We start from the raw sequence: 12,792 nt of genomic DNA, 5'->3' as shown, positions 1-12,792 counted from the left end.
TATCTCTCAATAGCACACCTAAAAAATGAGATTTATTGGCTGGGCATAGTAGCTCACACCTGTAATCTCTGCACTTTGGGAGGCCAGGGTGGGAAGATCACTGGAGCTCAGGAGTTCGAGACCAGCCTTGGCAACATAGGGAGATGTCATCTCTACAAATTAAAATAATAAAATAAAATTAGCCAGGCATAGTGGCGAGCACATGTAGTCCCAGCTACTTGGGAGGCTGAGGTGGCACCACTGGCACTCCAGCCTCGGTGACAGAGCAAGACCCCATCTGAAAAAAAAAAAAAAAAAATTAGGCGATAGTATGTGTCTGTACTCCCAGCTGCTCAAGAGAATGAAGTAGGAAGATCCCTTGCACCCAGGAGTTTGAGGCTGCAATGACCTAATGATCACACCACTGCACTCCAGCCTGGGTGACACAGTGAGACTTTGTCTCAAAAAGAGAAAGAGAGAGAGAAAGATTTCTGGGCAGCATGTAACATCATAACTTCACTGCAATGACATATTTGCAAAGTTTAATAATCTTGGGAGATCTAGATTGTATTTGAGTATTCTAAAATTTTGAAAGCAAGTAGTTTTAATCATAGACCACATAATTATCTTGTATTTTATGACTGTCGTTTTTCTGGTAAATAGGGCAATAAAATGTAAGAAAAGAGCAGGGGGACTTTGGAGCCAGAAAGTCCTGTTTACATACTTCATCACCTTTGAGCTCTATGAACCTGGGCACATCACTTAAACTCTGAAATACAGTTTGTTTTATTATTATTATTATTATTGTACTTTAAGTTCTAGGGTACATGTACACAATGTTCAGGTTTGTTACATAGGTATACATATGCTATGTTGGTTTGTTGCACCCATCAACTAGTCATTTACATTAGGTGAAATACCATTTTTTGAACTGTAAAATGGGGGACGATAATAATATCTACCTGACAGGATAGTTGCGTACCTCACAAACTAGTTCACAAAATAACCTTGAGAATGTTTAATACATGATTGGTATACATTAGACATTCAGCAAAGCGTGGTTTTTAAAATTGCTCATCACTTGAAGTATACTTTTCTTTACACTATGTTTTTATGAAATGAGTGATGAGGATTCCCTTAATAAATTGTTCTCAGAGGGATTTCAGGTTCTGATAATATTTGATTAGAACTTAGTTTGTAAATTGTATTTATTTAGGTATGTTGTGGGTTTAATGTTCTTGACTGCTGTGACTAGTACACTCATTGGGTTGGAAAACTGGTTCCATCTTAGAATTAGTCAAATAATTCTATTCCAAGATATCTTTTGTAGAAATATGTATCCTATTATGTACACTGGAGAAATCAGACTAAATGAAAAATACTCTTCTTACAAATTAAATTATATGCAATCATCTTCAATCATTAATGAAGGAACATTTCATGTCCAGAATGCCATATTTACATGAATTGTTTTTGATACCCTTTGAGCAGGGTTATTTGGAGGAAGTTGGGAATACAGGCAATATAGAGTCAAGACAAGTAAATAAATATACTTGTCTTGTATAGGAAGATGAAATGATAGTAATTGGGTATTCACTTTATTATAGATTTCATCTGATTATTGAATACTTTTTAACGAAGTGCTTGTATGGTTTATGACATTTGTTTTAATCTCATTAATTACTTGATTCCAACTCCATGAGTCATTTAGGCACCATTGAACTCTTATAATTTTCATGAACTTTTATGAGCCATCAGATTTTTATTTTTTGTGAAAATATTCAGTAGTAATGTTTTTAACGTATATATTTCCAAATTAAGTATAAGAATAAGGCATTAATCATAAGTAAGGATGAGTTGTTCTTTTTTGTTTCATCAGCCTAGTGTTCACCACAAGGATGAGTTTTTGTGTGAAGGCCATTTTATAGTCACACAATGAAAGTTACCTTTCCTCTGATTCTTTCTGAATAACAATCTTGTTATGATGTGATACCTCTATAAAACATTTTAGAATTTGAAATGTACCTCACTTGTACTTTCCCAGATCTTTGAGTCGTCTGTGCAAATAGAGTAAATTTTTCTGTGAATGCAGAAGGAATATATTAACATAGTCTGTAGGTTAAATAACTTCAACAAATGCCACAGTAAAAAAGGACATTGAGAGAAGTTGAGCTTTTTTCTGCTGAAGGAGTCTGTTAATCTAATCTTCATGTGTCAAATCATTTATTTACTTTCACATGAAGTATGTATAGTGTTAGAAGTAAGTACAGTGTTAGAAGCCTAATTTTAGCAGAAGCGAAAAATACCCTTTAGATATCAATAAAATAATTATCTAAATTAAAAATAGAATAATTTATTGTTAACTATTAATGATCCTGATATTCTGTTAAGTGTTCCTATTCTAACTTTGGAATATAGTGTGTTTTAGTTTAGTTCTGGTGAATAATCTTTTATAACCAATTTATATGATGTTAAACTTTTCAAATTTATTAATATTGATAAGTTTTACATTTATTATAGCATAGATATGTTTTGAAAAACAGTCGTGTATTAATAGTATTTTAAGAATTCAATATATATGAGTTCAAGTATAACATTTGCTTGTCTGAATTAGAGAAAAATGAAACAGCAGTGGCTAAATAAAGTATTAGATGAAATTTTATAAACATAATTATTACAAACTGATAACTGATTCATGTAATACTGACATCATCACTCCTTAAAGGAATATTCATTGCTTTATATCATATTTGAAGAAGCAGTAGTCCCCTTATCCTTGTTTTTACTTTCTGTAGTCAACCATTATCTGAAAATATTAAATGGAAAATTCCAGAATAAACAATTCGTAAGTTTTAAATTGTGCCTTGTTCTGGGTAGCATGGGGAAGTCTTGCCACATCCCATTCATCCCACCCAAGATGTGGATCATCCCTTTGAACATACAGTAGATCCACACCATATACTCTGTCCATCTCGTATTCACTTAGTCTGTCTACCTTATCAGATCAAAAAAACATAGTGTACATGGGCTTCAATACTATTTATGATTTCAGGCATCCACTGGGGTTCTTGGAACATATCCCCTGTGGATTAAGGAAGATTACTGTATTCATAAACATCCATTTCGTTACACCAGTAGGCTACAGTAAAATATTTTAGAGGACACATCAGAATGCTTCATTTCAGGATCAAGGAAAGCTAATTGCAATTTAGAAGTATTTAATTTGAAAGTTATTGCAAATGACTTGATACTAATAATCTTTTCTCCCAATTAAAAATAAATTTTTTTAGAGACGTTCTCAGTATGTTGCCCACAGTGGAGTGTGGTGGCAATTAATGGGTGTGCCAGTAGTGCCCTATATCCTCAAACTCCTGGGCTCAAGCAATCCTCCTGCCTTAGTCTCCCTTGCAGCTGGGACTACAGGCATGCACAACTGCACCTGTCTTATTGATATTAATAATCTTAATAGAGTTAGTACCCCTGCCTTCTAATAGTTTTCACCAATTGCAATATTGTTTTACCATAGAATTTTTTTTTTTTTTTTAACTTTAGCTTTGCTTTTCGGAAATTGTCCTTAGCTGGGTGCAGTGGCTCATGCCTGTAATACCAGCACTTTGGGAGGCCAAGGCAGGTGGATCACCTGAGGTCAGGAGTTTGAGACCAACTTGGGCATGGTGATGTTCACCTATAGTCCCAGCTACTTGGGAGGCTGATTCTCCTCAGGCAGGAGAATCACTTGAGCCTGGGAAGTGGAGGTTGCAGTGAGCCGAGATCACACCACTGCACTCCAGCCGGGGCAACAGAACAAGACTTTTTCTCAAAAACAAACAAACAAACAAACAGAAAACATCATCCTTATGATAAAGGCAAAATAATCAAACTCTGATAAAGAACACTTGGTTAGGATTTTTACTTTTCAAAGTGTTGTGGCCCATGTGGATCTAAACCTGTTTCTGGGCCTGTCTATCCTATGCTTTTCAACAGCAATAAATCCATTATCTTGGATTCCTTTAACATAGAAGTGTGAATAATTAAGATTTGGGAGATACATAGTTGCTTTTGGCACTGTTAAGGGGGAAAGAGGATTACTAAGTGGATTAGTTGATCTTTAATTTCTCACTAGGTCAACCCTGAAGACATATTCTGTTATTTTCCTTCCTCCTACCAAAAAATATCTGTGCTAGAGATTACTGCTGGAGATGGGCAGTCATATGTTATAGAAAATCTCCACGGCCGGGCGCCGTGGCTCAAGCCTGTAATCCCAGCACTTTGGGAGGCCGAGACGGGCGGATCACGAGGTCAGGAGATCAAGATCATCCTGGCTAACCCGGTGAAACCCCGTCTCTACTAAAAAATACCAAAAACTAGCCGGGCGAGGTGGCGGGCGCCTGTAGTCCCAGCTACTCAGGAGGCTGAGGCAGGAGAATGGCGTGAACCCAGGAGGTGGAGCTTGCAGTGAGCTGAGATCCGAGATCCGGCCACTGCACTCCAGCCTGGGCGACAGAGCGAGACTCCGTCTCAAAAAAAAAAAAAAAAAAGAAAATCTCCACATGGGTCAGTGTTGGCATAGCTGTCATAGTACTAGCCCCAGGGGAACGTTCTTGAGGGAGTGTTCTTACCTGTTTATCTCCTCCTGCCACTTACCTTGCTCATCCACTTGAAGACATTTCTACCAGTAAATTGTTTTACTTGAAAATGAATAGGGCTTAATAAAAAAAATTATTTAAACTATTTTAAGGAAGCCTTTCATAGAAGAGGATTTACTGAGGTTTATACTTCTGAAGAGCAACAGAAACTGCACTTAGAACTTTAATTCACTTAAGTGAAAATGTATATATGTAGTTCAGTGTCTTCTGCATTGTAAGCACTCAGATGTGTGAGGAATGATTGACATTTGAAATGGTCATTATGTCTCTTAGATATTTTAAATTAATCTCTGTATCTGTTTTTGCCAATGATGCATTTTCCCTAGGAATAAAAGACATACACATGAATACAGTTAACAGAAATACTATTAGCTAAATAAAATTATGTCTAAGATCATAATATATCAGGAAATTGTTTTTATACAGGTAAATGGTTGCAGTTTTGTGATGAAAACAGGAAAACCTACAAATTTATTAAGGGTACGGTATTTAAAACTACTCATGATACTAATGTTGTATACTATTTAAAATCATCTGGCTTACTAACAAAACTTTTTCCTGCATGTACTTCTTTCTGTGTGTGATTTCAAATTAATTTTAATGTTTACTAAAACAAAGTTATCTATCATTTATTATAAAACTCAATTGTAGACCAGGCATGGTGGCTCACATCTTTAATCCCAGCACTTTGGGAGGCTGAAGCAGGTGGATCACTGAGATCAGGAGTTCGAGACCAGCCTGACCAACAAAGTGAAACCCCATCTCTACTATAAGTACAAAAATTAGCCAGACGTGGTGGCAGCCACCTGTAGTCCCAAGCTACTCGGGAGGGTGAGACGAGAGAATTGCTTGAACCTGGGAAGCAGAAGTTGCAGTGAGCTGAGATTGCGCCACTGCACTCCAACCTGGGTGACGGAGCAAGACCCTGTCAAAAAAAGAAAACTCAATTGTAACAGAATTTGCGGTTAGCCTGTTTATATTCTTGAGGTAAATGCCATGTTAACAAAGTAGGTTGCCATACTGTAATCTTCCAGGTGGTGAGTGATGTTTTAAAGTGGACCTTGCTGTGGATTTCAGTATTTTAATCTCTCTCCCTAAGGAATATTGCTAGTACTGAATTCTTTAAAATCTTGGATTAATTTAGGAAGAAGAATTTGGTGTTGATGATTCTTATTCTGAACAAGGAGCACAGTACAGTCTGACTCATCTAGAGATGATGGAAAGTGAGTTGGCTGGGAAGCAGCATGAGATTGAAGAGCTAAACAGAGAGCTGGAAGAAATGAGGGTTACCTATGGGACTGAAGGACTGCAGCAGGTATGTTTATTTTCTATGGCTTTTGATTTGCTACTCACAAAAACAGAAACAGGAACTGTGAATAATAGTGGTCTTTAAAGATGTTTTTTTCTTTATTTTTTTTTTAACTTTTTGCTTTTTTTTTTTTTCATACAGGGTCTTGCTGTCTCCCAGGCTGGAGTGTAGTGGTGCAGTCTCGGCCCACTGCATCCTCTGCCTCTGGGCTCAAGTGATCCTCCCACCTCAGCCTTCTGAGTAACTGGGACTATAGGCATGCATTAACACACCCAGCTAATTTTTTGTAGAGACGGGGTGTCACCTCAAATTCCTGGACTCCCCTTGGCCTCCCAAAGTGCTAGGATTACAGCGTGAGCTACCGTGCCTGGCCTAAAGAAGGGGGTTTTCAAATGGTAACTTAGTGGGACACAGTGGCATGCCCCTGTAGTTCTAGTTACTCAGGAGGCTGAGGTGGGAGGATCGCTTGACCCATGAGTTCAGGTCCAACCTGGGCAACATTGAGAGTCCCTGTCTCTTAAAAAATCAAACAGAAAACTAAATGGTAACGATATCACTTGCAATTTTTGTTCTTATACACAGCATAAATAACCCTGCTTAAAAGTAGGATTTCATTAACAGGGTTGATATAACACAGACTCTTTTTTAACTTTATGATAAATCACTTTAGTAAGACAGATGTTTTTGTAATCAGCCTGAGAGAAAATTATGGTGCAAACCACATCAAAATATAACTTAAGTCCGTTAAGAATGTCAGCAAGTTGGGCATGGTGGCTCATGCCTGTAATCCTAGTACTTCATGAGGCTGAGGCAAGAGGATAACTTGAGTCTAGTAGTTTGAGACTGGCCTGGTGAAAATAGCAAGACCCCGCTTCTACAAAAAATTTAAAAATTAGCCAGGCATAGTGGTGTATGCCTGTAGTCCTAGTTACTTGGGAGGCTGAAATGGGAAGATCAGTTCAGCCCAGGAGATTGAGGCAGTAGTGAGCCAAAATCACACCACTGCACTCTAACCTGTGCAACAGAGCGAGACCCTGTCTCAAAAAAGAACAGAAAAACAATGTCAGTGGGTCCTTGTAAGTAACCTCTTGTGGTTAGACTAACATCTGTGGTTAGACTGCCATAACTATCTATGGCAGTCAGTTATGAAAACAAGGTGAAATAGGATGTTGATGAGGATGACAAAATACATTTCAGTCTCATCCTCTTCAGAAACAAGTTGGAATTAAACATGTCTAGGATGGTGTTGCCTGGGAACAGATTAGGGGCACCCCTAAATATAAAGGCACTTGTCCTTCTATAAGTAAATATATGGATTAGTCGGATCAAATATAATTTTTTCCTTAGTTCAGATAAATTTTTTGAAGTTGATTTGGAAGCACCAATTTCTATAAGTTAATAGTTTTCAAATGTGGAAAAGACTGCTTACAAAATGTAAGAATTCTGCCAATGTGTTTTGAATTCTTATTTTGAAAAAGTTGCCTGTAATAATAGTCAATTTAAAAAAAAAATAAATCTAGCACTTACTATTTTCTTTTAGTTACAAGAATTTGAAGCTGCCATTAAACAAAGAGATGGCATTATAACCCAGCTCACTGCTAATTTACAACAAGCAAGAAGAGAAAAGGATGAGACAATGAGAGAATTTTTAGAGTTGACAGAACAGAGTCAAAAATTACAGATTCAGTTTCAGCAAGTAAGTGTTACTAATGCAACAAAATTCATTAGTTTTTTAGTAATGAATTTTAAAAATTCAAGAACAAATCTAAATTTGTTGAAAAGCCATTTCTTATATCATGTATGAAAAATTAGTGAATATGTGTTGCTATGTTAACCAGGAATTTAATTCATATTTCTTAAATGGTTTTCTACTAATATTTCCTTTGTATTTCCTCCCTGTCTCTATTTTGAAATCTTACAAATCTTATAAGGTTGATTGAGGGTATTTCTGCAGAAATTAACCTGTAGTCACATCCTACCTTTGCCAATTCTGGTATGGTTTATTTTAGTTAGGTTCTAAATGATAATAAGACTAAATATATTCCATTTTCTTTTAATTAGAGCCACAGGAATCTAATTGCATTAATCAGAATTTCTGATGGCAAGTAGCAAAACAATTTGAAATAGCTGAAGCAAAAGGGAGGTATTTAGTGTAAGGATTCAGGCTGTTTCCAGAATCCAAGGGCAGAAATACAACCAGGCCTCTGAAAGGGATTGGAACTACAAACTGGAAAGCCACGGAGAACTTGGGAAGTACTGTCTTTGAGGCCTCACTTTTCTTCTCATATCTACCTCAGTCTCAGGAGACCTAGCTTCTCTGCTGTATCATGGAAAAGAAAATTTTATTGGCTCAGCTTGGGTATACCTATCTAGTTAGCCAAGGTAGCATGTTTGCTAGGGTCTCAAGCCTGCAAAGTTCCCAGAGAGCTATTGCAGGCACACCCCAAAGGTGTCTATTCCCTAATACAGTCACTTCAGAATTTAACATTTTGAGGTTTCTATTTTCAGTTGCAGGCTAGTGAAACTCTGAGAAACAGCACTCATAGTAGCACAGCTGCAGACTTACTACAAGCCAAACAGCAGATCCGCACTCATCAACAGCAGCTTGAAGAACAAGACCACTTACTAGAAGATTATCAGAAAAAGAAAGAAGACTTCACAATGCAAATTAGTTTCTTGCAAGAAAAAATTAAAGTATATGAAATGGTATGTTTATTTTAAGGAAGTCAGCTAACTTGTAGAAGCTTTACAGTTTAAAGTTTTTTATGCAAGTGGCTTTTTTTGTTAGGCACATGAATCACAAAATTTCATAGTTAAGCTCTTTGTGTAATTTATTTCAAAAGCAAATGGGAATCTCAGTAATAGAGTTTTTAAGATAATAGTCATTACTGAGTTCCCTAAAAGTGATCAACCTATGTTAAACTGAATTAGCAGGAAAATCTGAATTTATAACTATAGTTTTTTTTGTCATTTATAATTATTTCCACTTATTTTAGCCATGGTTGTGAAATTCAGAAAATATTTTCACAACAGAAAGAAATTTTATGGATTTTAATGAGAAAAAAAATCGAATATAGTCAGTTCTCTTTATTTACATAAGTTATGTTCCATAGACTTAAGTTTCTGGGAACACTTATTTAGCAAATAAGTTCTCTGGTGGGGGGTTGGTGGAGGAAGTATGTGTCTGTGTATGGGTGTGTATATTTTACATATATGTATACCACATTGATTATAATCTTAAATCATAAAAACTACTCATCCTGGAAGATTGTTTCTTTATTTTTTAAAAGAGAAATCAAGGTTCAGAAGTGACTTGCTTGAGGTTGCCCCACTAACAGGTGTCAGGCTGGGATTCAGATCCTGTCAGTTGCCCCAGAGCTGGAGCTTCCTATACTATACTGCACTGCCTCGGGTCCTCTCTATAAGGGATGAACAAGGCAGTGTGGTCACCTTGTCTGACCTCAGCTAAAAGTGTATGTCCAGTAACTCAAATTTTTTGTCACTCTGTGCACACCTACAAATGACTGAAAGCACCATGAGCATTGATTTGGGTGTTACAAATAAATTTTTGCAAGAACTCACAAATATGGAATCTGCAAAGAATGAGGATGGATTGTACATGCTATATAATACTTTTTATAAACTTAGGAGGTTCTTCTGCAAGATGTTGAGAAATTACCAAGACAAGAATATTGTTTAGATAATAATAATAGTAGTAATTAGCATTTATTAAGTGCTTACTGTATAATACACAGTATTCAAAGCATCTTACACATATTAACTCATTGAATCATCACCGTAGGCCTGTGCAATAGAAGTACCATTATCACTCCTATTTTCTAAATGAGGACACCAAGACAAAGCAAGATGAGGTAAATTGCTCTGGTATACACAGGTAATAAGTTGATAGAGCCAGATTTCAAATCTAGGTTGTCTGACTCCAGAGACTGCTTTTAAATAATAGGGAGTGTACAAATTGGTGACAATGATATTATGAAAAATACGTGCTTTACAACTATAAGGTAACTTAAAAGTAATTAGGTAAGTGTTTACAGAACACCTATTTTTGTAGCAGGCCCTTGAAAGAAATACAGTGAGGCTTAAAGTGTGCCCTTTTCTTCACTGGAACTCATAGATTAGTAGGAGAGCTATGGCATGTACAAAGGACACCACAAAACCAGGATAAATGTGGGCCAAAAGTGCTTTGAAAGTTCTGAATAGGTCTGGCTTCATGAGGGAAGAGATTCAGGGTAGGCTTTAGTGGAGGAGTTTCTATTTCAGTTAAGTTTGTAAGTTGGAACACCCCCTTTTTAATTGTATTTTGTTTCCCCAGCAGTTGGTCTAATGCATAGAACATAGTAGCTACTCAATACTTACTTCGTAAACAAGTGGATAAATTAAGGATCTCAACTGATAGAAATGGGGAGAACATTTTAGACAGAGTGTGGAGTAGGCATAAAGACTTAGGATGAAACATGTTAAAAATCAGTAAGGATCAAAAAATGGTGTAATTTATCTAGAAACAGTAGTCTTTGAAGGTTAATCTTTCCAGGAGGTAAGAGTAGAAGGATAATCTAGGGCTCAGTGAGAAGAGCCTGGAGATTGGATTGTATTATATTTACTCTGTGGGCCATATAAATTGAGATTATCTAAAATTCAAGTAATTCATTTTTGTAGGGGGAATAACCTTTGTTTATTTGAATGTAACAAGAATACTTTTATCAATCTGTTTTTCACTATATACATATTTTTAAAATTTTTATTCTTAAGAAAATGAATCCCCCCGAGTAATAGTTCTATTGGCAGCTGAGGCATTAGGGTCAGCTAAGGCATTAGGGTCAGAAATGAAATGGTCTTTGTTCCCTAGACCAGTGGTCCCCAACCTTTTTGGCACCAAGGACCAGTTTCATGGAAGACACTTTTTTTTGTTTTTTTTTTTTTTTTTGAGGCGGAGTCTCGCTCTGTCGCCCAGGCTGGAGTGCAGTGGCGCGATCTCGGCTCACTGCAAGCTCCGCCTCCCGGGTTCCCGCCATTCTCCTGCCTCAGCCTCCCGAGTAGCTGGGACTACAGGCACCGCCACCACGCCCGGCTAATTTTTTTGTATTTTTAGTGGAGACGGGGTTTCATTGTGTTAGCCAGGATGGTCTCGATCTCCTGACCTCGTGATCCACCCGTCTCGGCCTCCCAAAGTGCTGGGATTACAGGCTTGAGCCACCGCGCCCGGCGGAAGACACTTTCTCCACAGACTTGGGGGAGGAATGGTTTGGGGATGACATCAGGCATTAGTTAGATTCGTATAAGGAGCTTGCAACCTAGATCCTTCACATGGACAGTTCACAATAAGGTTTGAGCTCCTATGAGAATCTAATGCTGCAGCTGATCTGACAGAGGCGAGCTTACTGCTCGCTTACCTCCTGCTGTGGAGCCCAGTCCTTAACAGGCCCCAACCGGTACTGGGTCCGCAGCCTGGAGGTTGGGGACCCCTTCCTTACACAACTGTGTCGATGATCAAAAGCTCATTCTCATTGTCCTAATCCTGCAAACTTCCTATCGTGCCATAGCATATTATTCCCCACCATCTCAGGTGTATTTCCAAAAGATAGTGTATTCAACCACAAGGCTTTTTTTTTAAGACCACAAAATATAAGTGGTTTAAAACCGTGTACTTTGAAATGAGTGACACTAAGAAAAATAAACCATAAGTTTGTGTTGTTTAATGGTTGAATGAAGAATTATTGTTGGTTGTTATTATATCAGGTGTTGGACAATTTTGAATTAAATGATACTGTTTTATGAAGACCCCCCTCCCTTACCGAAATCAGGAAACAGAAAAGTTAGATTTTATAACATTAACATTTTTCAAACTTAGTTACTTATTTAACAGTTTAACTGGAATTGACCACCATGAACCGATTTTACTTTCTCATAGGCTCCAAATGTGTTATAGATTTCTTTCTAGTATGTAAATATATTATACTTGTATATATTAATAGTGCAGTAAGAAAAAAATGCCTTAATAGATGATATTTTATTTTAGCATATTCTGTGAGATAGAGGAAATAATATTATCTTTGTTGTACGGATGAAACACTGGGATTCAAGGAGATTAAACTGATTTACTAATATCCTGTTGTAGTGCAGAGTTTGAAGTAAGAAGGCTCAGGACTTGGTAATAACATGGTAATATTGGATGGGATATGTGATACTAAGACAAAAGCTGATAGAATTTTGCCCAAGAGGCTGCACAGGATAACATTCATTGCCTTGGTTAATTTGTATAGTACAGAATCTGGCCTTCAACTTGTAGGTTCAGAAGTCTGATTTTTTTTTTTTTCCCCTGTCAACTGAGACGAGCTACCTCAGAAGTGAACTCAGATTTTCCAAGTTCACGAGACTAATTTTTTTTGTTTGTTTTGAGACAGAGTCTCGCTCTGTCTCACAGGCTGGAGTCCAATGGTGAGATCTCAGCTCACTGCAACCTCTGTCCTCCAGGTTCATGTGATTCTCCTGCCTTAGCCTCCTGAGTAGCTGGGATCACAGTTGCCCACACTCACACCTGGCTAATTTTTGTATTTTTAGTAGAGACGGGGTTTCACCATGAGGCTAATGTTTAAAGCTTGAATAAGATTATTAATTTACAATGAGAAATCATTATCACAGGGACCTAAATATTTCAAGTTCATTGGATTTTTATATTATTTCCATGGGCAGATGAATTTTAAAAGTCAAATAATAATTATGAAGTTAGTTAGTGACCATGAGATCAAAAGGTTTTAGAGGAATCACATGTTCAGGGGCATTAGGCTGAGATAACCTGATCTATCTCTCTCACAGTAGGAATGATCATGCCTATAGATG

General features: G+C 37.1%; 1 protein-coding gene across 11 annotated transcripts in view; it reads left to right on the top strand.

Moving 5' to 3' along the window:
- The window catches only part of AKAP9 (A-kinase anchoring protein 9), a 172,350-nt gene that overhangs the window by 46,045 nt on the left and 113,513 nt on the right, over nucleotides 1–12,792 (top strand). For 10 of the 11 annotated variants that reach the window (XR_012432696.1, XR_012432695.1, XR_010585188.1 and 7 more), the window contains exons 4-7: nucleotides 5,052–5,105; nucleotides 5,770–5,940; nucleotides 7,475–7,630; nucleotides 8,443–8,640. Coding sequence is in view for 4 of the 11 variants with exons in the window: in XM_005550257.4 (XP_005550314.3) it covers nucleotides 5,052–5,105; nucleotides 5,770–5,940; nucleotides 7,475–7,630; nucleotides 8,443–8,640 (579 nt within the window). In the remaining 7 variants the exon portion in view is untranslated. The remainder of the gene's footprint in view (nucleotides 1–5,051; nucleotides 5,106–5,769; nucleotides 5,941–7,474; nucleotides 7,631–8,442; nucleotides 8,641–12,792) is intronic. The other variant, XR_012432694.1, reaches the window with a different exon arrangement.

The sequence above is a fragment of the Macaca fascicularis genome, chromosome 3 (genome assembly GCF_037993035.2).
Source record: "Macaca fascicularis isolate 582-1 chromosome 3, T2T-MFA8v1.1".
Lineage (NCBI taxonomy): Eukaryota > Metazoa > Chordata > Mammalia > Primates > Cercopithecidae > Macaca > Macaca fascicularis.
The sequence above is the reverse complement of the archived record's forward strand: the minus strand, read 5'-3'. Positions and strand labels throughout refer to the sequence as shown.